Below are 25,830 nucleotides of genomic sequence, written 5' to 3'. Positions count from 1 at the left end.
AGAAGAAGAAGAACAACAGTGTCTCTCCTGGAAAAGACAGTTGGCAACGTTACATGATTACTTTTTTCCGAAGATAGATGCAAATTTCATCAGACTGGCCCCTGTGTAGGGTGCTGAGTTTGGAACCCACTGACAGAGATTCTTTTCAACTCCACCCCTTTCCCTTACATGCTTGGGAAGTGGGGCTTAGTCTGCCCACTTTAGATGTGGGGAAACAGGTTCAGAGAGCCCAAGTGCAAGGTCACAGGGGTAGTAAATAAGTAGTCAGGGTTTGTCTGGGTGCCAACCCATATCATCTTGGCAGATCTTAAGCCAAAAATTATTCCCCTTCAGGGAAAGAAATGACCCTCGCTGGCTTCCTTGGAATGCCCCCAGGGTGTTCTTGGGCCTGACCATGAGCTTGGAATAGGACGCTGTGCTCTTTAACACATCTTATTGATGTGCTCACTTCATGGCAGGTACTCGGAAGAGTGTAGGGAGGGAAACCGACATGTTCCCAGCCTCCTTCCCTCTTGTCCCCCATACTCACCCTGGATCTTGTTCTCCAGGCCCAACTCCTTCCGCTGGTGGCCAACGAATCCCTATCGCGGGCGTGGGATGCTAACACTTTAGGGGGTTCCCTCTCCCAGGGATGTTGGCAGTTTCCAAGGAGACTCTGGGAACCTTCAATGCCTCTAAGACCCAAAGGGCTGGAAATGTAATGGCGCAACCTGAGGCACTGTGTTAGGTTGTAGGGAAGGTGTACTGGGAGCAAGAGAGCAGTTCAAACCCTATCAAATAATACTCCGTTCGCCCCTCCTCCATTCCCACGCGCTCTGCGGGGATCCACAGCCACGCAGCTCAGGTTGGAAAAAGGGGGTCCCCCAAGTCACAGAACCTACTGTATAAAGGGATTATTGCTCAAGCTGGGGGACCCCTAGGTCCGTGCCCACCCCTCACACTGACTGCCAGTACCTGGAGCGCCCCTCCCCCGTTCCGCCCCGCCCCGCACGCTGGCGGCGGGAGCGCGCCTCCGCCAAGCCGCGCCGGTGCACGAGAGCGCGCGCCCCGGCGCGGGAACGCGCCCCGGGGAGAACCCGAGCAAGATGGAGGCCGCGCCGAGGCCGCCTCCTGGGCCGAGGCAGCCGCTGCTGGGAGCGCCGAGCCGGGGCGCCTAGGCCGTGCCAGTCCCGGACCCACTGCTCTGGACCGGGCCCAGGTTGGTCTCCCTGCACCCCGTTCCTGCGGCCGCAGCCTCCGCGCGCGTCCGGCCTGGGAGCCGGGCAGCCGCCCCCCACCCCCACCTCCGGCCCTACCCTGGCCCGGTAGCTCCCCAGCGCCCCAGGGATAGCCCCTGCCCACTGCCCGCCCCTCGAGGCCCGAGCTGTCTGCCGGCCCTGGTCCCTCGTCCCCTTGGCCTGGAAAACCTCTCTCCTTAGCCCTGGCCCGCCAATCCTAGGCTCCCCCCAGCCTACATCCAGTCCTGTCTTCTAGGGGACCCCCCCAAAACCCCTGCCCCGTGTTCAGACTCTGCAGTCCCAGCGCCCGACTCCCCACTAGCCTCATCCTGATTCCTGCACTTCACCCTCCCTGTCCCAGCCCCCATTATCACCTTCCCAGGCCCCTGTGTATCCCCTTCTTATCCCCTCATAGAAGCACCAACCCCCCCTCTCCACAGCGCTTTTCTAGACACCCAATACCAAACCTTTTACCCCTAATACCTGTCCCCAAATTCCCTTCCAAGCTCCCTATTTACAGCGCCTCTGTTAATATACCCCAATACCGGTCCTCAGCTTCCATTCTATCTCTCCATGGTCCCCTCCTACTCCCTCAATTCTGGTCCCCAGACCCCCTTCCCAACACCCCCATGACCACTTTCTAGTCAGCCCCCACTTCCATCTCCCATATCCACATCCCATCCCCCCCATCCCAACCCCCCAACTTTCACATGGCCTCTTCCTAGGTCCAATCGGAGATCTTTGCCCCCTCTAGACACCGCCCCAACACTCAGGACCCTCTCCTAGCTCTTCCATACTACCCCCTGATTCCCCCCAGCTCCGCCCCAGGCTCCGCCCCGAGAGTTCTTTGGCTCAGGGCAGCTTCTCGCGTGCGTCCCCAGCTCCCGCCCGCCCGTCAGCTCGGCAGCCCGGCGGTCGGTCCCGGGCCGGCGGCCCCCGCCAGCCGCCGTCGCCGCCGCCGGCCCCGCCCCCGGGCACCATGCTGCCCTCGCAGGAGGCCTCCAAGCTCTACCATGAGCACTACATGCGGAACTCGCGGGCCATCGGCGTGCTATGGGCCATCTTCACCATCTGCTTCGCCATCATCAACGTGGTGGTCTTCATCCAGCCCTACTGGGTGGGCGACAGCGTGAGCACCCCCAAGCCTGGCTACTTCGGCCTCTTCCACTACTGTGTGGGCAGCGGGCTGGCGGGCCGCGAGCTTACCTGCCGCGGCTCGTTCACCGACTTCAGCACCATCCCGTCCGGCGCCTTCAAGGCAGCCGCCTTCTTCGTGCTGCTCTCCATGGTGCTGATCCTCGGCTGTATCACCTGCTTTGCGCTTTTCTTCTTCTGCAACACGGCCACGGTCTACAAGATCTGCGCCTGGATGCAGCTCTTGGCAGGTAGGGGAGAGGTGGGGATGGGACCCCTAGAACCCTCTGACCCCTTCAAGGACCTCTTCTTGGAGGGGTCAGAGATAGATTCTGCTCTTCTATCCAAAGACACACCTCCTTGGCAGCCACTGGGGAGGGGATTTATGAGAGAGAGACACCTTGGAGCAGGAGGTAGAGCCTTAGAACTGGGTCTTTGAATGTGTGTGCTTGGATATGGGCAGACTGCATTTAGTGATGGGTTAGTGTTATGTTAGAGTCTCTGAGAGTCTCTTTTGGCTGTCTTAAGGGAGATAATTATCTGAACGAGGAGTTACTCTAGGAGTGAGCAATTTCTGTTGTATCAAGAAAAGCATGAGATGAGGGAAATCAAGAGATGTAACTTTGACCTTTATCTTGGCGACATTATCAACTTGGGTGTTTCACTTTATTTCTCTGAGGCTGGGTTTCCTCATCTGTAAAACAATGGAGAAGATTCCAAGAACAAATGAAATAGTATCTTGTAAACTTTAAAGTTCTATATTAAGATAAAGGAAGGTAATAGGAGGTTGTCTGTAGTGTCTATCTAGTGTTTGAAATGTGGGTGGTTGACAGAATTTGGCAACATGGAGGTCTTGGGAGGGCAGATCTCCACCTCCTACCCTCACCCAATGCAGGAAAGGTTCTGGTACTATGCCCAATGGGAATGAGTCCCTGGGACCCTTTGAAATGTTTAGCTAGGACAGACATCTTACCCTAAGAACCAGAGAAGGGACTTTTGGAAATAGGAACTGCTGAGACCGTATTCCAGGATCCATTAGTGTCCCCATCCCCACCTATCTTTTGATCGAAGGCAGATTTTGAAGATTCAGCAACTTGGGTATTTGCCTAATTGCAGGCAGGGAAGAAAGTTGGGCTGGGGAAAGGCCAAGATATAACAGGAATGGAGGAGGAGGGCTAGGAAAAGTTTGGAGCTCTCCAGGGATGAGAAAGAGAAGGGAAAATGTGATGAGGTGCAGCAGAGATGGTCTTTCAAAATAAGTACCTCAGGGCATTCAACAAGTGTGAGCCTCTTCAAAAGAGACTCCCTACAGGAGGTGTTATATCACTTGCTGATAATTCCACTGCTCAAAACATTGGAGGGAATTCTCTTTGGAGTGTAAGTTGTGTTCTCTTGAACATCATCATTGACGGAAACCTCCATCTTTTAAAGGAAGAATATGACTTTTGGAAATGGCTGAAAGTCACTTAGGGCCAAGTATAGAAAGTACAGTAGGTGATCAAATTGGGAGTTGTCACCTGTGATGAGAGCCAAGGTATGAAGGCAAAATCATGAGGCTGGTTTGCTTCCCCAAGAGGACTTTTACAAGTAGAGGGAGGAATTACTGTCCCATTGGAAGGGTTTTCTCTACTCTCAAAAGGACTACTTTGAAGAAAGCTGTGTTAATTCAGAGGAAGACATTCTAATGAGCTTGTTTCAAATCTGTCTCACTCCGTCTACTTAGATGTGGGTCTTTTAGGACCTTTGAAGTTGAGGAAGAATTGTAGTGTGTGGGAGCTATCTCTCCATATTTCTCCATGGTACCCAGAAGGTGATTTTATCTATTTTCATTCTATTTCCTCCAAAAGCAAGCGGGAAAGAATATATTCTCATCTGGAATTCTCAGTTCCTCAGCCTTAATTTGGAGTCTGCAGATGGGTTGCTGACCTCTTGACCTTCCAAGTCTCTATAATTTATGTGGGTTTAATCTTCGGGATTTGATGAAGTGTCCAATAACCCTGTGTAATTATAGAATTTCAGGAATCATAGAGATAAGCTCCTTCAAACCCCACCCTCCCAACCCTTCCATTTTAAAGAAAGGAGATTAAAACTAGAGAAAAGGTCTTACCCAAAGTCACACAGCCAGTAGTGGAGTAAACTAGGTCTTGACTCCTGGCCCGGTGCTCTTTCCCTTGTGTTGTTGCCCCACCTGAGGGCTGAGGAGGCCAGTTAGCAGAGTTGAACAGTTTATTCCATTTTGCTTAGAGATTTCTGAGTACTCTGGGTAAGTGACTGATCCACTTTGTTTAATAAAGTGACAACAGGACAGAAGCCAGAGCACTGGACTATGAGTCATGGGATAGGGTCTTGTCTGACTTTGTCTGGGTGATTCACCCTGCAATATTAAGCACTTGTTTTTAGCTTAAATCTAAGTTTTGTCACCCTTACAGTGGGAGACTAACCAGTTACATTAGTGGATTGAAAGTATCTCTTTCAGGCCTGTGGGTCTCCTAAAACAACTCTTTCACCAAGATCATTTTATTCAGAAAGTAAGAAATCGGTCACTCTCAGAGGAACCACAGAGCAGCAAAGGGCCTTGTTTATATCAGGTAAGAATTAGAATTCTTGTTCAAGTGAACTTTTATTCAAGTATTTTAGGCTCTTTTTTAAAAGGTTATTTATTTATTTTTGAGAGAGAGAGAGAGAGAACAAGTGGGGAAAAGACAGAGAGAAAGAGGGAGAGAGAGAGAGAGAGAGAGAGAGAGAGAGAGAGAGAGAGAGAGAGAGAATCCCAAGCAGGCTCAGCACTGTGGAGCTCAGACTCATGAACTGTGAGATCATACCTGGGCTGAAGTCAGATGCTTAGCCAACTGAGCCACCCAGGCACCCCTATTTAGACTCTTCTAAGTGCAGAACACTGAACTATTGGGAAGATGTAAAGATACCTATTCCTTTACTTATTCTTTACTTATTCTGTGATCATCCCTGTGCTAGCTGCTGCAATACCGAGATCATCCTGGTCTCCAGGGATTTAGGCTATACAGTGCAATTCTCGCTCTCAGGAAGCTTACCATCTAGTTGGATCGCTATACTGGGCAGTATTCATTCAATGACAAGTGACAGAAACCCAACTCAAGATGGCTTAAATAAATAAAAATAAAATAAAATAAAGAGGGTGGGGTTTTGGCTCACATAACTTAAAAGTCAAGAGTATCTTGCCTCAGGGGTGCCTGGCTGGCTCAGCTGGTAGACTGTGTGATTCTTGATCTCAGGGTTGTGACTTCAAGCCCCATGTTGGGTTATAAAGATTACTTAAAAATAAAATCCTAAAAAAAAAAAATACTATCTTGCTTCAAGCAGAGATGGATCCAGACACTCAAATAATGCCATTTAGAATAGGTCTGTCTCCATTTTTTGGTTCCATCATTTTAAAGTCCACTTCTCTCTTGAAGGTGATAAATAAGGCTACTAGCAGCTCTGAGTTTATACTGCTTTAGCCTAGCAATGCCTGTGGGAAAAGGACATCTGTTAGTGGTTCCAGCAAAATTTCAGGGCTGATTCTCATTGGCTCAGCCTTTGGCCACAAGTTCATCACTTAGTTAACCAATGTGACTTTGTCTAAGGCCTCAGTCACATGCCCACATTGACGGATAGTGGAGACAGGTCACTTCCTAAAAAGGGAAATAAAGTGTGACCTCTGATAAGACAGGTACAGAAAGAAGCCTCACTCTGGAGGGTCTGAGCACTAATATATGCTGGATCATAAATGCTGTGGAAACCCAGGGCACTTGAGGAGGTGGCCCTTTAGTTGGCAGGTGAGGCTTGAGTGGAAAGTGAGGGTGTGGACGGGTGTGAGGTGTGGGAGAACATTCTGAATGGAGAGGAAGACCATGGGCAGAGACACAGAAGTGAGAAAGCCACATCAGGCTTGAGTGTGACATCCACATAGGGGAGCAGTGGGAGGAGAGGTGAGGAAGAAATGATGGGGTTACAGTGTGCCAATCTCTGAATACTGTGTCGGATATTTGGACTTTAATCAGTAAGCAGTTCAAAGCTACTACAGCTATTATTATTATTTTGGAAAAAGAGTTAACATTTCTGAGCCTTCATTGTATGCTTGGCCATGTAAACATTTACATGCAGGGGACGCCTAGGTGGTTCAGTCGGTTAAGTGTCCAACTCTTGATCTCAGCTCAGGTCTTGAGCTCGGGGTCGTGAGTTCAAGCCCTGCATTGAGCTCTGCACTGGGCATGGAGCTGACTTAAAAAATAAGAAAATAAAAATAAATAAACATTTACATGCATACTATTATTTAATCCTCACAACAGTCTATGCAGTAGGTACTATTATTACTATTTTGTAGATGAGAACACTGCGCCTCAAAGAGGATTCATTTGTCCAAGATGATAAGTGGCAGAACTAGGATTGTAACTTGGTCTGTCTGACTCTAAAGCCCAAGGATTTATGAAGGATTTATACAGGAGCATTAATGATGGGAGCAGTGGTGGGAGGTTTTTGGCATAAGACTCGAATGTTAAGTGGAGAGGCTGTAAGACCCACGTGGCTCTTCGTGGAGTTAGTGGTCACTTCTCATGGTATCTCTGCTACTCTTTACCTGGTCTTTCCTACTTAGAGAGAACACACAATGTGCCAGCTTCCGGGCTAGACATTTTCATATCCATTATGTCATTTACTCTTCATCTGTTGAAGCGACTTGCCCAAAGGTCACACTTCTGGCAAAAGGTGGAGCTGAAACTTAATGCAAGTCTAAATGGATCTAGTACCTCTTCTTACCACCAAATTGGAACCTGGGGGAGGAATACAGAAATTACAAGGTACGGCTGTCAGCTCTCTGTCAGCTCTCTCTACCCAGTGTTTACCTGTGGGCTGGGTGAGGTTAGCCAAGTGGGGGTTGCTGGCTGGAGTAGAGACACAGGCTGGAAGCCTGGTTGAGAGTCCGAGGGGGCAGAGTAGGGTAGTGGTTTAGAGCAGAGGACTTAGAATTCTCTCTCTGTTCCTTCCCAGACGTGTGCCCCTGTATAAGTGGGTTTCCTCTCTGTGTCTCAGTTTTCTTTTCTGTAAAAAAGAGATTATTATTATTATTTAAGATTTTATTTTTAAGTAATCTCTATACCCAGCATGGGGCTAGAACTCAACCCGGGGATCAAGAGTTGAATGTTCCACTGACTGAGCCAGCCAGGTGCCTTGGGGAGATTATTACTGTACTTATCTCAGAAGTGGTAGAAAGAAATAAACACAATGTTGGGTGTAAATCACTGAATGTGTTCCTAGTGTACAACAGGCACTCAATAAATGGTTATGTCATTCCTGTGACATAGTCTGAGTGAAGAGCAGCTTGGGAGGAGCTCTTGCTGCTCAGGTGGGAGAGTTTGGATTGCTGGGATGATCAAAGGCCACGAGAAGTCATTAACAGTCAGCTGAAAAGGGTCTTACAAATCAGCTGTCCCAACTGCCTCATTTTACAGATGAAAAAACCTAGTCCCAGAGAGAAGAGACAAGTTCATGTCACAGAGTGAGGCTCTTCTTTCCACAGAAGGGAGATGATTCTGACCACAATTCATTCAGTACTCAGTGTCAGGCACTGCCTGGGTGCTGGAGTCACCTCAGGGAATAGGACGTGGGAGGTGGTGTGGGTGGGTGCTGGGGAGACTGAAGGTGGGGATGGCAGCAGGGGGTTGGTGATCCTGAGGTGAGCACCTTCCAGCCTTCCCAGCCTTAGAGTGTGTATCCAGACTCCTCCCCATTTCTTTGGGGTTTGTTTCAGATTTGGTTTGGGATTTTATTCATCCCATACATCTTTGTTTTAATTTTTTTAATGTTTATTTATTTTTGAAAGAGAGAGAGAGACAGAGACAGAGACAGAGTGAGAGTAGGGGAGGGGCAGAGAGAGAGGGAGACACAGAATCTGAAGCAGGTTCCAGGCTCTGAGCTGTCAGCACAGAGCCCGATGCGAGGCTCGAACTCATGAACCAAGAGATCATGACCTGAACTGAAGTCGGATACTTAACCAACTGAGCCACCCAAGCACCCCCAGTACATCTTTGTTGTATGTGTATGTCCCGCTGAGCACATTAGGGGGATTTCTTTCTTCCCCCACTCCATTGTCTTTCTTCCTCCCCCAACTGTCCCTTCCTTCCTTCTTTCCTTTTTTCCACCCTCTCTCCCTACACCTTTCCTTTCTTTCTCACAACAGTCCTTTACTGACAGCCTCCCCTGTGTGTTAAGCCCCATGCTAGGCTCTGGGGATCTGTAGTAAGGGTCCTTGCTGCCAGGCTGCTCACAGAGTAATGGGAGAGGCAGGAAAGAAGACAGATCATCACTTTGTGCATGACACATGAAATGACTGAGTCAAGCACAGGGTATTCTAGGAGCACAAAGGGGACTTCCGACACAGTTAAGGAGAGCCAGGGAAGTCTTCCAAAAAAGTCGCAGCATTTGATAGAGGATAGGGAGGAGGGAGAAGGGCATCCAGGCAGAAGAAAGAGTATGATCCTAGGCATGAGGATGGGTAATGGCCTGGTGTGTTTTGGGAACTACCAGCAATTAGGGCAAGGAGTAGTGAGTGTTCAGAAAGGGAAGCTAGATCATGGAGGCTTCTAAGCCATGGTAGGGAGTTTGCAGACTATCTGTTGGTATATAGTTGTTGAAAGTTTTTTGGAGAATAATTAATACATGCACATGATACAAAATTCAAAGGTAAAAAAGGTATACAATCAGACATCAATCTTCCTTCCTGCCCTCATTCCCCAATGATCCTCTCAGAGTTCTCTGGGATAACCCCTATCACCATTTTCTTGAGTATCCTTTCCAAGAAATCTCACAAAATACAAGCAAATGCAAACAATTTTTTTTTTTACAAAAATGGCTTATTAGTTATCTATAGCTGTATAACAAATTACTCCAAAACTTAGTTGCTTAAAGTAACCAGTATTATCTCAGTTTCTGTGAGTCACAGGAATGTGGAGCAGCTTAGATGGGCAGTTCTGGTTCAAGGTTGCTGCTGATGTTACAACCAAGACCTCATTGGGGGCTGTGGTCATCTCAGGTTGACTGGGGCTGGAGGATCCACTTCTAAGTACCCTCATGTGTTGGCAGAAGCCCCCAGAATGAGTGATCCAAGAAAGGGGGAGAAAGGAAGAAGTTGTATCACTTAACCTTTCTTTTTGGCAACAGTTTTATTGTGATATAACTGATACGTCATACAGTATATCTATAGGAAATGTATAATTCAATGGTTTTTAGCATATTCATAGAGTTGTATAACCATTACCTCAATCAACTTCAAGGTATTGTCAGTACCTCAAGAAGAAGCCTTATACCCTTTAGGTATCACCCCACAAAGCACCTATCCAACCTCCTTAGCCTTTGAACAACCACTAATTGACTTTCTGTCTCTCTGTATTGGCCTGTTCTTCATATCAATGGGATCTTACATTATGTGGTTTTGGCAACTGGCTTCTTTCACTTAGCATGTTTTCAAGGTTCATTCATGTCATAGCATATATCAGTACTTCATTCCTTTTTATGGCCATAATGTTGCATTGTATGGATAGACCAGATTTTGTTTATTCATTCATTAGTTGATTGACATTTGGGTTGTTGTCACTTTGGGGCTATTATGAAGAATGCTGCTATGAACATTTGTGTACAAGTTTTTTGCATGGATGCACGTTTTCATTTCTCTTGGGTATATACTTCGGAGTGGAATTGCTGGCTCAAATGGCAACTCTATATTTAACATTTTGAGGAACTGCCAGATTGTTTTCCAAAGTGGCAGTACTATTGTGTATTCCCACCAGCACTGTATGAGGGTTCTTATTTCTTCATATTCTCATCAACACTTATTATCTGACTGTTTAAGTTATAGCCATCCTACCAGGTGTGAACTGGTATCTCATTGTGGTTTTGATTTGTGTTTCTCTAATTATTCATGGTTTCCTGTGCTTATCGACCACTTGTATTATCTTTTTTGGAGAAATATCTATTCAGATCCATTGTCAATTTCTTAATTGGGTTATTTTTCTTTTTTTATTATTGGGTGGAAAGAGTTCTTTGTATAGTTTAGATATAAGTCCCTTATCAGGTATATGATTTGCAAATGTTTTCTTCCATTCCATGGCTGTCTTTTGTCTCTCTTGATAGTTTCCTTTGAAACACAAAAGTTTTTAATTTGTATAAAATCCAGCTTATCTTATCTTTTTTTCTTGTGGTTCTTGTGCTTTTGGTGTCATAGCTAAGAATTCTTCGCAAATCCAAGGTACAAAAAACTTACCTCTGTGTTTTTACCTAGGAGTTTTATGGTTTCAATTCTCCCATTTAGATCTCTGATCCATTTGAGTTAATTTTTTTATATGAGGTAAGGTAAGGAAGGATCCAGCATCCTTTTGCATGTAGCAATCCTGTTGTCCCAGCACCATTTATTGAAAAGATTATTTTTTCTCGAATGCTCTTGGCACCCTTGTCAAAAATCAATTAACCATAGATACATGGGTTCATTTCTGGACTCTATTCTATTCCATTGATCTATATGTCTGTTCTTATGCCAGTAGCAGACTGTCCTGATGACTGTTGTTTTGTAGTGACTTTTCAAATCAGGGAGTGTGATTCCTCCAACCATGTTCCTTTTTAAGATTGTTTTGCCCATCACATTGCCTTTTTAAATTAAAAAAAAAATGTTTTTTTAAATAAGCTTCACGTCTAGTGCAGAGCCCAATGCAGAGCTTGAACTCACGACCCCGAGGTCAAGACCTGAGCTGAAATCAAGAGTGGGACACTTAACTGACTAAGCCACCCAGGCACTGCATCACACTGCCTTTTATGTCCTAATCTCAGATATCACATTTCACCGCTTTTACCCCACCCAACTGTTAAGATTTTTCCATTATAGTGTATAAAGAGCTACTTTAAAAAAAATGTTTATTTATTTATTTTGAGAGATGGGGTTGGGAGGGCAGAGAAAGACGGAGAGAGAGAATCCCAAGCAGGCTCCACTCTGTCAGTGCAGAGCCTGGTACGGGGCTCAATCTCACAAACTATGAGGTCATAACCTGAGCCAAAATCAAGTCAGATGCTTAACCGACTAAGTCACCCAGGCACCCCTAAAGAGCTACTTTTTCTTAAGAGCTGCATAATATACTCTTGTATAGATGTGCCATCAGTTATTTAACCAATATTTAAGTTGTTTATGATATTTTGCTATAACAATATTTCAGTGGATAATGTTGCATATAAACAATTTGATACATACATATAAGGATAAAATAAAGACCTAGAGCAGAATTGCTGGATTAAATGGTCTGTATATTTATAATTTTGACAGATCCAGCCATAATGCCCTCTGTAGAAGTTGTACAGAGTTACAATCCCAGCAGCAGTGTATAAAAGTACCTGTTACCCCACATCATTGCCAACTGATTGTGTTATCATATATTTTATTTTTTGCCAACCTGATGGGTAAAAAAATACTCTTAAATTTTTTTTTTAATGTTTACTTATTTTATTTTTGAGAGAGAGAGAGAGAGAGAGCAAGCAGGGGAGGGGCAAAAAGAGGGAGACAGAATCCCAAGCAGGCTCCATGCTCAGCGTAGAGCCTGATGCAGGACTTGGTCTCATGAGCCATGAAATCATGACTTGAGCCAAAACCAAGAGTCAGACATTCAACTGACTGAGCCATCCAGGTGCCCCCAAAATACTCTTATAGTAGTAATTTGCCTTTCTCTTATTATGAATGAAGTAAACACTTTTTATATATATCTTTTCTGTAAACTGTCAGCTTATATATATATTTCTTTTTTAAAACTTTGTTTAAGGTTTATCTTTTTATTTTGAGAGAGAGAGCACATGCAAGCAGCGGAGGGGCAGAGAGAGAGGGAGAGAGAGAATCCTAAGCAGAATTCGCAGTGTCAATGCAGAGCCCAAGAGATCATGACCTGAGCCTAAATCATGAGTCGGAGGCTTAACCCACTGAGACACCCAGGTAGTATATATATATATACACACTCACACACACACACACTATATATATATATATATATATATATATATATATATATATGTATATATGTATATATATATATATACACACACACTATATATATATATACACTATATATACACTATATATATATACACACACACTATATATACACACACTATATATATATACATTATATATACACTATATATATAGTGTATATCTATCTATCTATCTATCTATCTATCTATATATAGTGTATATCTATCAAGTTAGAAATGAATGGTATTTTCTCTCTTTGATATGTAAGAACTTTTTTGGGGGTGCCTGGTTGGCTCAGTCAGTAGAGTGTGCAACTCTTGATCTTAGGGTTGTAAGTTCAAGCTCCATGTTGTGTGTAGAGATCACTTAAAAATAAAATGTCAAGAAAAAGAGAACTTTTGTATATTAAGAAAGTTAGCTCTTCATGATAAGAGTTACAAATATTGTTCCCAGTTGATCTTTTTACTTTGTCTATGAATGTTTTCTTTACCATAAGATTTTTTTTTTTTTCAACATAATCATACTGTTGGTTCCATCCTGGGTTTAGTGTGATACCTAGACAGCCTTGAAGTGTTTTGAGCAGGGGGGAAACATATCACATCCGGCTGTGGGTAGAGGGACTGAAGACCATTTGGAGGGGTCCAGAGGACAAGAGCTGAACTATTCTTTTCCTGAAAGCCTCCTATTTGTGTCGTTTTCTTTTCATTCCCATTTTATGTCATTCATCATTACCAACCTTACTTTAATCCCAGAGAAGTTTAATGGTATAATGAGAGCCCTGGACCAGGAGTCTGTGCCTGACACATAGTAGGTGCTTAACAAGTGCCTGTAAATGAATGAATGATGACATCTGATTGAAGTCCTATTCTACCATCCACTCCTTTGGAGGCAGCATATTCAGTGATTGGACAACCTGAATTTGAATGCTAAATATGGCATTACCAACTAAGTGTCCCTAGGAAGGTTACACAATTTCTGAGGCTTAGTTTTCCTCATCTATAAAATAGGGATAATAATAGTAACTATCTCAAGGGGCTGTTGAAGGGTTGACTGTGAATACTGTATGGACCTGGGCACAAAGGAGACCCTCAGGAACTGTTAGCAGTTGTTATTAGCTGGTGTGTGATTTCAGTCAAAACACTTTGGCTCCAACATTCCATTGTCTGTGCTAGAACACAGGGGGAAAGATTGAAAACTGGGAAGAATTAGAATATAAGTCTGAAGAAGCAGGTAGGGCTGGCTATGGAGAGCTTCCCAAGTTGGTCTAGGACTTTGGGTCCTATCCTTATGTGATGGGCATTCACTTTTAGGCCTGAGAGTCACCAGTGCCACATGTGGGTGTAGAAAGATGACTGGGGTGGCTGCTGCAGGGATGGACCAGATGGAGGCTTGATGAGGGCAAGGAGCCCATGGTCCTGGTGAAAGGTGCTGAGGCAGCAGGGAGACAGGAGGAAGAGGACAGGAGACCTATTTAGGAGATCAGTGGCTGTGCTGGAGTGAGGACAAAGCAGGTGGTACAGATGATTCCAGGTTTCCTTCTTGGGTGATTGGATCTCTGGACTGACATTCCCAAACATGCAGGAGGAAGATCGCATCAGTTTGGGAAATGTTGAATTTACAGACCCTATGGGATGTGCAAGAGGAAAAGTCTCACAAGCAATTGGATATTTGGGCCTGGAGCCTAGGGGAGAGATCTCACGTGGAGACTGAGATGTGAGGCATCCTCAAATGAGTCTGAGGGTGGGTGAAATTACCCCGGGAAGAATGTGCAGGGAGAAGAGGAGAGCCTAGCAGCAAATTGAAAAGAAGCCAGAAATGGAGGCTTGGAGAGAAGAGCCAGAGCAGCTGCTGAGATTAGCAACTGAGACACTGAGAAGGATGGCCTCGAGAAAGGATGCCTGCCTGGAGGAGCCAGAGGGGGACGGAGAAGGGATGGAACCACCTGGGAGGGCCTGGTCCAAACTAGAGGGAGAGGAGACTTTGGACCAAACCCAAGAGAAGATGTGGCAGAGCCGAGCCAGGGCAATGGGGGATGCATGGGTGGGTGGGTTCAAAGGTTATTAAAAGGCCATGTGCTTGGTGCAGTCTGGGCCTGGTGTGGGTGGTGAAGTAAATACTCTTCCCAAATGATTACCCCACAAAGTGATGGGGGTCCATCTCTCTGTAACAGTTTCTGTGACACCAGATACAATTATTGGTCTTCTCATTTAAAAAATTTTTAATTTTAATTCGAGTGTAGTTAACATACAGTACAATACTAGTTTCAGGGGTACAATATAGTGATTCAGCCGTTGCATACATTACTCTGTGCTCATCAAGACAAGTGTGCTCTTAATCCCTTTCACCTATTTCACCCATCCCCCCCACCCACTATTATTTGTCTTCTTACTAGTTCCCCTACTACCCTGTAGTGTCCTCAAGATCAGGAACCAGGAGCTGGGGACTGAATTTCAGAGGAAGAGAGTGTCCCAGGAAGAGGGAATGGTCAGTACAAAGGCCTCTATGTGGGGCTGAACCTGACTTGTTTTAAGGGACAGAAAGGAGGCCAGTGAGGCTGGAGTTTAGGGCATGGAAGCCTAATGGCTCCAAGGAAGGTGGGTGAGCCTACCTCAGTGCTTTCTTCTGAGTGCTTCTGGGGAGCTTGCAGAGGGCACTGAGCAGGGGAGTGGCACCTTCCGTTTCTGAAAGTTCACTGTGGATGCTGAGTGGAGAGCAGCTGCTGATGAGATAAGTGTGGGAGCTGAGAACTTAGTTAGGAGGCCCCAGTGGTCATCTAGTTAGGAGGGGTCATGGCAGGTTGGACAGATGGTTGTAGTAGAGGTGGAGAGAAGTGAGATCCTGGATAGTTTTGGAGATCAAGGCAGTCGACCTTGGGAATGGGTTGCATGTGGGGGTGAGGGGAAGGGTGGGGTCAGGTGCCTCCTAGCATCTGGGTGTTGGATGGGAGATGGTGAGCCCAGTCACAGGAGTCCCGAGCCCCAGCATATCGGGCTGATAGAGGCACTAAGGTTGGGCCTCGATCTACACAAATCCAGTGGGTTGGAGCTGACCTGTAGGAACTGACTGTTACAGTCTTGCTTGTCTTGGGGGAGCAGAACCAGTGCTCAGACTTAGGAGCAGGGACCTGTAGACACCCTCCTTCCCTTGGAGGGTCAGCCTGTCAGAGGTTGTTGCCACTGGTCATGACTGCACTGGGCACTGGGGAAGCAATTCATTGGAGTGCTGGGATCTCAATGCATATGCAAACTCTTCACTGGGCTCCTCTCAGCTCCAAATGCAGCCTGATCCTTTTCTAAACCTGAAGGAGGGACTCACAGGCAATGCAAGCAGCTGGCCATGTGTTCTATGCTGGATTGCTGCTCTGTGTTCCTCCCCTTTCCTAAGACCTTTACTGCTTTGTAAAGTCATCACTGTTCTTTGTAGAAAAACTGGGGACTATAGATGAACAAAACTACATCTGTAATCTCACGCTCCCAGCAGCATTCTTTTTTTTTTTTTTTTACTTTCTATAATTTATTTATTTTTTATAATTTACATCCAAGTTAATTAGCACATGGTGCAATAATGATTTCAGAAGTAGATTCCTTAAGCCCCTTACCCATTTAGCTCATCCCCCCGCCCACACCCCCTCCAGCAACCCTCTGTTTGTTCTCTATATTTAAGAGTCTCTTATGTTTTGTCCCCCCTCCCTGTTTTTATATTCTTTTTGCTTCCCTTCCCTTATGTTTATCTGTTTTGTATCTTAAAGTCCTCGTATGAGTGAAGTCATAGGATATTTGTCTTTCTCTAATTTCGCTTAGCATAATACCCTCAGTTCCATTCATGTAGTTGCAAATGGCAAGATTTCATTCTTTTGATTGCCGAGTAATACTCCATTGTATATATATGTATATATCACATCTTCTTTATCCATTCATCCATTGATGGACATTTGGGCTCTTTCCATATTTTGGCTATTGTTGATAGTGCTGCTATAAACATTGGGGGGTCCCTTCGAAACAGCATACCTGTATCCCTTGGATAAATACCTAGTAGTGCAATTCCGGGGTCATAGGGTAGTTCTGTTTTTAATTTTTTTGAGGAAACTTCATACTGTTTTCCAGAGTGGCTGCACCAGTTTGCATTCCCACCAACGATGCAAAAGAGACCCTCTTTCTCCGCATCCTCGCCAACATCTGTTGTTGCCTGAGTTGTTAATGTTAGACATTCTGACAGGTGTGAGGTGGTATCTCAGTTTAGTTTTGATTTGTGTTTCCCAGATGATGAGTGATGTTGAGCATTTTTTCATGTGTCAGTTGGCCGTCTGGATGTCTTCTTTGGAGAAGTGTCTATTCATGTCTTTTGCCCATTTCTTCACTTGATTATTTGTGTTTTGGGTGTTGAGTTGGATAAGCTCTCTATAGATTTTGGATATTAACCCTTTCTCTGATATGTCGTTTGCAAACATCTTCTCCCATTCCATTGGTTGCCTTTTAGTTTTGCTGATTGTTTAGAAGCAGTCATTCTTAACTGCTTGGCCTACACTCATAAGACTATAGAGTACTCATTATGAGCAGGCTCTGGAGCCAGAGTCTCTGGGTTCAGCCTTTTGCTGGCTGTTTTTGCAACTTACCAGTTGTGTGACTTTGGATAACTTAGATAACCTCTCTGTGTCTCAGTGTCCTCCTCTGGGAAAAGAAAATAATAATGCAGATTGTTGTGCAGATTAAATGATCTAAGGTGTGTAAAGTACTATAGTGTCTGCCACGGTAAATTCTATATAACTATTTGCTGTAGCTATGTAACTATTTTTTCCCAAAGTGAAATTATAGTGCATTAATTTCTACAGCCTCTGGAAACCTAACATATTGTAAGTATTTTCTGTATCATTAAGTCTTCTTCAATAGCTGCCTGAGCAAATTTATATTAAAGTTTCATAGCTAAGTGGTATTCCATGTTATGAAAGAGCTATATTCCCATATTGCTGGAAAATAAGTTGCTTCTTTCTTTCTGTTCTTCCTTTATTATTTCTCCCTCTCCTCCTCTTCTCTCTCTTATAGGTAACCACATGATGGACATCCTTGTAGCTAAAACTTAGAGCATATCTATGAGGGTTTTCTTAGGATAAATTCCCAGAAATTGGCAAGCTCAGTCAAAAGGGGTTTAGAGATTTTCATTTTTATGTTTTTGTGACTAACCCATTATTTCTGAGAGTTACATTTGGGCTGTGCATTGCCATTTTTGTTGCTTTCATTATTTCATTGCAAGTGAGTGAGAATCTCTGGCAATAGTCACCTACTAGTAGGCAGCTCCTGCCCACCTTACGGCTTCAGTGGGTCACTCTTTCACATGGCTCTGAATCCAAAATGTGCAGCAGGTTGTCAGTACAATGTCTCCGTCCCCTCCTGTCCTCCAGACACTCAGTTCCCCTCCCTAGAAGTAACCAAGTCTGGTGTGTGAGTTTTCACAGTTTGTGAGATCGAGCTCCGCATCCAGCTCTGGGCTGACAGCGTGGAGCCTACTAGGGATTCTCTCTCTCCCCCTCCCTCTCTCTGCCCCTCCTAGACTCATGCTTTCTCTCTCTCTCAAAATAAATAAACTTAAAAAAAAGTAATCAAGGTTATCAGTGTCTTCTAAACTCCTCCAGAAATATTTATGTCCATGGAAGAACACACACACACACACACACACACACACACACTCTCTTTCCCCACTCCTTAGAGAATGCTAGCATCATGCCACATACATTGCTCTGGACTTTGTCTTTCACTTAGCACACCCACATGCCATCCCACATCAGCACACCTAGGCTTCCTTTGTCCCTTTCAGGACTACGTGGTGTGCCATTGCACAGATGTGCTCTGTCTAACCTGTGGTTTATTGGTGGGCATTTAGGTTCTTTCTTCTGTTTACTTATGACACATTACATATGTAGCCTTTTTTAAAGTTGGCTTTTATTGAAGTATAACATATTTAGAGAAAAGCACAAAAATCGTTACCTCTGCGGCTCAGAGAATTTGCACAAAGTGAACGTGCCTGTGGAAATAGCATACAGACCAGGAACCTGATGCCCCCTTCAGTCACTACCCAAAGGTAATCACTATCCTGAGTTTTCATCCTGGAGGTTAGTTTTGCCTGTTTTTGAACTGTATATGAATGGAATCACACTTTTTCTCAGCCGTATGGCTCTCAGATGTAGCAACTTGATGCTCACACCATTTGTTCCTCCTCGGGCAAGGTCTTGCTCTGGTGGGAGTCCCCCCCCACTGCCTTGCAAAGGTGTCCTCCGGCTGTGTGCTGACTAGGTGGGGGGGGGAGCAAGCTCTCCGGTGTCTCCTCCTATAGGGGTGCTAATCCCATCATGAGACCTCACCAAACCCTAATCACCTCCAAATACCATCCCACTGGGGGTTAGGGCTTCAACATATGAATTTTGTAGGGACATAATTCAGTCTATAGCAAGACTCTGTGGAGTCTGCCTAGGGACAAAAAGCCCTGGGGACATCCTGTCTGACCCCTCAGTAAAGGGTAACAGCTGTGGCATGTCAGGCATGGCGCGGGCAGCTGAGCGAAAACAGAGGCCTCTCGGGAGTGCCCAGCTCAGCGAATGTCCCTGGAGGATGGTGTAACAGTGTTATAATGAAATGCTATTAAAATAGCTAAGCATAAAATGCATCATTAAAAAGCTTTACATAAAGGCACATTTACAGCACAAGCTTTAAAGAAAATAAACACCTGAGTGTATCGTATATTTTCTCTCATTAATTCTTCACTACTTTTGGTCTCACCCATGTTTAATTCCCAAACTCAAGTATCATTCTTCCCTTTAACTCTCTTTTAGTTTCTTAATTATTTTTTAAAAACTTAAGAGGATTTCATGGTCTGGCATAGATGGATAAGGATTGTCTGTAATAATATAGTTTTTGTTATGTGCAGATGTTAGACACTTTCACCAGTATAGGAGGGCACAGAATGAAGAGTGTCCCCCTCTCCACGCCCCCCCCCCCCCAGGCCACATCTCTGAGGCATCCATCATTAAATTACTTCTGTATACTTCTAGAAATGTTTATAGATATGCAAGTTTATATGTGTATTCTTTGAAAAATCAATATTTTTATTCATTCATTTAATCTTTTAAAGTTTGTTTATTTTGAGAAAGTTGGGGGTGGGGGTGGGACAGAGAAGGGGAGAGGGAGAGAGAATCCCAAGCAGCAGGCTCCACACTGTCAGTGTAGAGCCTGACGTGGGGCTCGAGCCCATGAACCTCCAGATCATGACCTGAGCTGTAATTGAGTCGGATGCTTAACTGACTGAGGCACTGAGGTACCCAGATGATGTATTTAAATTTCACAAGTAATACATGAATATTCACTCCGTGAAAAGCTGAAACATTACATAAAGACTAAAGTCCTCACGCCCTCCCTGCCCAGAGGCCACCACTCTTATAAATTTAATTTCCATTTCCCCTAGATCTTTTTCTGTGCACATACATGTCCGTGAGGTAAATATATCATGTCATTTTTGTGTTGCCCCTACTTACTTTCTTCCTCTCTCTCCCTCTCACTCTCTCATGGTAAAATACACATAACATAAAATGTACCATTTTAACCGTTTTTTAACTGCACAATTCCATGGTGTTAAGGACATTCACCATGCCGTGAACCACATCCATCTCTCTCTTCCAGAACTCTTTTTCATCTTGCAAAACTGAAACTCTGTTCCCTTTAAACACTAACCCCCCATACCCCTCCCCCAGCCCCTGGCAACCACCTTCCTACTTTCTGTCTCTGTTAATTTGACTCCTCTAGGGACAGCATGTAAGTGGAAGCCTACAGTATTTGTCTTTCTGTGACTAGTACATTTCACTGAACATAATGTCCTCATGGTTCCTCCATGTTATAGCGTGTGTCAGAATTTCCTTCCTTTTTAAGGCTGAATAACATCCCACTGTGTGTAGGGACTGCCCCCTGCCTTTTTGAAACAAGAGGGAACATGCCTATGTGTGGCTGTCTACCTGCTAATGTATTGGAGAGGATAGGTGGTTCAGAGTATGCACCCCAGCTCTGCTATCTCTAGCTGTGTGACCTTGGGCACATCACCTAACCTTTTGGGGCCTGTTTCTTCATCTATACAAATGGGGATAACAATTCATTCATAAACATAGAGCAGTTAGAACAGTGCCTGAAACACTATGTGCTTGACTTTTTAAAATGACAATTGCTAGGGTGCCTGGCTGGCTCAGTGGGTAGAACATGTGACTCTTGATCTCAGGGCCGTGAGTTCCAGCCCCATGTGGGGCATGGAGCCTACTTAAAATTACATTTCAACTGTTTGTTGCAGCAGACATCACGTGTCAGAAAGCTTCCTGTGTCAGTCCTCACAGCTGCTCATTCATTCTACCTGTTCTACCTTGTAAGAAGGTACATACATCCTTATTGGGGCGCCTGGGTGGCTCAGTTGGTTAAGCCTCCGACTTTGGCTCAGGTCACAATCTCATAGTTCATGAGTTTGAGCCCCACATTGGGCTCTGTGCTAACAGCCCAGAACCTGAAGCCTGCTTCCAGTTCTGTGTCTCCCTCTCTCTGCCCCTCCACTGCCCACACTCTGTCTCTCTCTAAAAAATAAATAAACACTAAAAAAAAAAAAAAAAAAAAAAAAAAAAGGTACATCCTTCTTAAAGCCATAGATGGGATTATACTATACATTGTAATGTGAACCTTGATTTTTAAAATTTCTTAATATATCTTAGAAGGTTTTCCATGACAGTGTATACAATTGTTCTCCACTTATTTTAATAGCTTTGCAGTATTCCATGGCATGGATATACCAGCCTTTATTTAATCAGTTCCCTCTTAATAGACATTGCAGTCCTTTGTTATAAAGATGGAGGTGCAGTGAATATACCCCATACACACCCTCTGTGTACACGCACAAGTTCAGCCATAGGGTACATTTTTGAGTCAGGGATAAGTGCATGTATGATTCTTATAGATACTGCCATGTTGTTCTCCAAGCAGAGTAGATGTCCCACTTCACACGCTACAAACAATGAGACATACCCCCATTACAGTGATGATGGTGACCACCCAATATACGTTGTGGCCTTAAGAAGTAAATATCACCATCCCTATGATGACACAACGGAGGTTCAGAGAGGTGAAGTGACTTGCCCAAGGACACACAATTAAAAAGCTGTTCTCCCAATACATATATGTGATACAAACTTTAAAAGGAATAACATATTATTATAACAGTTAGGACTAAATTTGGCTGCATGTGATAGGAAAACCCAAAATAATTGTGGTCTAATGACCCAAGGTTCAGTCTCTTATATAAAACAAATGCCCAAGAGTTAGACAGTCCAGAACTGGTATTGTAGCCCCTGAAGTCAAGAGCTCTTTTTAGAGCTCTGCTTCACCACTCTTGGGTAAGGCCCTTGTCCTCATAGTTGAAGATGGTTGCTAGAGCCCTAGCCATCACCTCTGCATTCCAGGCAGCAGGATGGAGGAATGGGTGAAGAAAAAGGGGCAAAGAGCACATTCTAGCAACCTTACAAATCTGTTTATATAAAGTTATTTTCCGTGAAGACACATAGCACATCTGCATGCATTTTTGCCTACTCATGTGACCTAGTCATGTAGCTGCAAAGGAAGCTGGAAGCTTTATTTTTGATGGTCAAGTTCTCAGCAAAAAACTGGGGGTTATAATAGTAAGGAGAGGGATGAACAGATATAGTAGCAAAGTACTAGTCTCTGTCATGATTATGTGTAAAAATTAAGCTAATCACCTTCCACAGGCAGTGACTGTTCACCGTTCTTGACTATCTGGAAAAAGGTTTATCTCTTTTGTCCAAATTTTTTTTCCACTTCCCCAAGAGTTGCCATGACCTGTCCCCACTTCACCAGTAATAATTTGCACACCTCTTCTCACCTGCCAGTTGATTCTCACAAAAGTGCTATGAAATAAGTGGGGTGGATGTCATGATCCCATTTTACAGATGAAGAAACCAAGGCCCAGAGTGGTAAACCAACTTTGCCTAAAGCAACATAGTGAAGAATGGAGTTCAGCTTCCTTTTGAGGCCATGCAAGGTGGGCAGTGTCTCATGGCTTCAAGGAGAAAGGCTCAGTTTGGTGCTAGTATTTCCTTAATTCCTCACACACTATTAAACCTCTTAAACAGAGAGAGAATGCTCAGAGCATTTGGCAGGCAAAAGTATCCAGCTAGGATCTAAGAACATTGTTTTGGTTTCATTATATTTATAGTTTCCTTCTATTTGTGGCAAATGATCCTGGTTTCCTTTTCTATGATAGTGATATAAAGCTTACTTTTTAAGTAAATGCCTCTAAGTTAAAAAGTGAGGCTATTAAAAGAAAAATGTTAAGTAAAGACCTGTCTGGGTTTAAATACAGATCCCACCACTGACTAGCTCTGTGTCATGAGATATGATACGTGGTTCCTCTGAACCTGTTTTCTCATCTATAAAATGAGGATCATGATTTTCCCTACCTTATAGATTTGTAATAGCATTAAACAAGATCATGGTGTCAGGAGCTCTGCACCTTGGCATGTAGTTAAGCACTCAATGCTCTTTGTTAACATTATTATCATATTATGAATATTCATATTATTAATTTTGTCACAACACTTTCTGGCTGCTTGGAGCAGGGGAAGTCAGTGGACTGAAGGGTAATGGATAGAGATTCCCCATCAGAGGGCCCCTTCCCTATACTAGTGGTTCTCAGCCAGGGACAGGTTGGTGCCCCCCCCCACCCCCCCCCAGGGGACATTTGGCAATATCTGGAGATGTTTTTTATGATGACGGCAGGGGTGGGGTGTGGGGTGGGGGGAGATGTGTGCCACATCCCATAAGGCACAGGACAGCCCCCCATCATGAAATATTATCAGGTCAAATGTCAAAAATGCTTCCTTTGAGAAGCCCTACCCCACATGGCACCCCACACCTGTGTGTGTGATTCAAAGCAGCCGGCTCATTATTTCCAAAAGAGACTCGAACTCAGACTCCAAAGACTTCAGCCTCAGTTTCCTCATTCAGCACATGGGGATGAAACCTGCCTTACCTGGAGTCATTCTATCTCCTGAAGGTTGAAACTCTTTGTCACTTCCTTGTTTTAGGCTGTCCCTAGTGGTCTTTTCCTCTCTTCCCCCAGGTCCAGGGAAGCCATCTGATTGGTTTTTCTCCATTTGCTTGACTTCTGGGTGTTTCCCATTCCCTGAGCAGCCTTGGGCACCCCATAGCCACCACCTACAACGCTGCAGAACAGAGAAGGCAGAGAGAGTGGGTTAGAGATGGAGAGGTCCACCCCCTCCCTCTCCCAGCATCCTGTTATTCTGGGTCTCCACCCCAAGTCTGCTTCCTTGCAAGCACTCCTTGACATGCATAAGTATTCTGTTTGTGTACTGACTTGATTTTATTTCTCCCACACACCTCTTCTGAGGACCACGCCTCCAGGGGCCCCAGCATCCTGCACAATGTCCGGCACATTACTGGCCCTCGGGATTTACGTGTGCAGTGTTCGAAGGGAGAGCCGGAGAGAGGAAAGGGCCAGGTGCTAGATCCAGAGAAGGAAGAGAAGTGAGAAAAGGATGAGAGAAGAGGAGGGCTGATGAAAGAATGTTAAATGCAGAGAGATCTAACCAGACAAGGGGAGAGGAGAGGGAGGGTCGAGGCCGACCCTTGAGCGCGATGCAGACATGCCCGAGAGACAGTAGCAGAACAAGAGACAGATGCAGAACAAGAAAGATGAAAGGGTGGACAAGAGAAAGGAATGGGGAGGCACGCGACTGAGAGAGGCACGTGGGCGGTGAGAGCGAGAGCGTGCGGGCGCAGGGCCACGGGAAGGAAAGTCCTTGAGGGCTGAGCGCGGAGCTGCCAAAGGGAGAGGCCCGCCCTGCGAGCCCGGCGGTGCTGCGGGGAGCTCCGGGTGCGGGCGCCGTCTCCATGGAAACGGCGACGCTCTGGGCTGGAGAGGAAATGCGGCCTGTGGGGAGGGGAAACGGAGGGGCTGGGTGGACTTGGCCCATGCCCAGGCTCTTTTCGTCACCCCCAGCCTTTCGCTGAGGAGGCGGGAGCGCGCCTCCTGGGCCGGAGCCCTCAGATACCCAGTGCTCTCCTTCGCTCTCCTTCCCCGACCCCGGCGTTCGAACCTCCTCTCTCTCCGACAAGGGCCTAGAGGGCCTTGCAAAATATCTGGGATATTTGGGGAGGTGGGCGGGTGGACCTTCTCCGTAGGCTCCTCCTCTCCTCCCTCCCAAGCGCTCAGTCCTGGGCCTTCTCTGTATCCAGAACTCCAGTCCCAGGGATTAACCTGCCCACAGCTCCCAAGTTTACATCTCCAGCACCGGTTTCCCCCTGAGCTTACCTCTCCATTTGTGTGGCCAAAGTGCATCTTCGAACTTGTGGGATTCTTTAGCTCCCCCAAGCTCATTCTCACCCCAGGGCTTCTTGCATTTGCCGTCTCCCTTTGCCAAGAACCCTTTTCGCAGCAGGTAAGCGACTCGCGGTACTCTAGCTGCGACTCATCTTGGAGGAGGCAAGCACGGGGAGAGGGGACACAGCCCTAAATTTGTGTGTGGTCACGGTGCTGTGGGGGAGCCCTGCATCAGGACGAGGAGCACAACCTAGGGATGTGGGGAATACTGTCGTGTCACAGGAGGACGGAGGAAGGCTACAGGAGGCAAAACCTTAGAGCGAGGGGCCCCGGCGCACTGGTAGACGGGAGTCTGGAGCCTAGGGAGCACTTCCTTGAATGATAGGTGAGGGAGACACGTGACAAAGCTGAGGGCGTCCTCCCCACCCTGGGGACTAGATGGGCCTCCGGGACAGTGGGCAGCACTGACCACCACCCTCTCTTTGTCATCACTGTCTTCTAAAACCCAGATTAAGCACCCCATGGGCCTGGTGTGGAACCTTCAGGTCTCAGACACAGTAACCTTGTTGCTGGTGGGACTGTCGAACACCGAGAGGGCAACATCAAGCCTCAGACACAGTCACAAGTCACAAGGCTAGCTGCTCACACCGGATGGCAGGAGTGGAAGGTCACAGCCCCCGGTTGCTTACTGAGCCTGGTTGGCTCTCTTTGGCTGTGTGGGCTTGTGCTGTTTGGCTCAGACTTAGGTCCCACCAACTAGGCTGGGCACTGCAAAGAGCCTACCCAGACAGACTATTTGGGTTTGGATTGGCAGAGGTGGGTCACTAAACATTGGTGAGTGGATGCCAAGGTGGGGAACCAGCAGGGGCCTATTTCCGTAGAAGCCTCTTCTTGGCCTCTCCCTGTTTCCCCTCCTCCACCGCCTGAAACTAAGCTCCCTGCTCCCCAATAATTTCCTTATTTATGTGACTATTCTTTTTATCATTATGACTAGTTTTGATGATAGTAATAATAACATTTAACATTTATCTGGGATTTACTATGTCAAGCATTTACATTTGCTGCCTCCTGTAATCTTTGCAATGACTTGGATGC

At 45.5% G+C, this 25,830-nt stretch overlaps 1 protein-coding gene across 1 annotated transcript in view; it reads left to right on the top strand.

Moving 5' to 3' along the window:
• The first annotated feature begins 1,049 nt into the window (after positions 1 to 1,049).
• The window catches only part of LHFPL4 (LHFPL tetraspan subfamily member 4), a 32,210-nt gene continuing 7,429 nt past the window's right edge, over positions 1,050 to 25,830 (top strand). Inside the window, exon 1 of the mRNA XM_043588027.1 lies at positions 1,050 to 2,602. Coding sequence (XP_043443962.1) covers positions 2,197 to 2,602 — 406 coding nt within the window. The 5' untranslated portion in view covers positions 1,050 to 2,196. The remainder of the gene's footprint in view (positions 2,603 to 25,830) is intronic.

This window comes from Prionailurus bengalensis, chromosome A2 (genome assembly GCF_016509475.1).
Source record: "Prionailurus bengalensis isolate Pbe53 chromosome A2, Fcat_Pben_1.1_paternal_pri, whole genome shotgun sequence".
Classification (NCBI taxonomy): domain Eukaryota; kingdom Metazoa; phylum Chordata; class Mammalia; order Carnivora; family Felidae; genus Prionailurus; species Prionailurus bengalensis.
The sequence above is the reverse complement of the archived record's forward strand: the minus strand, read 5'-3'. Positions and strand labels throughout refer to the sequence as shown.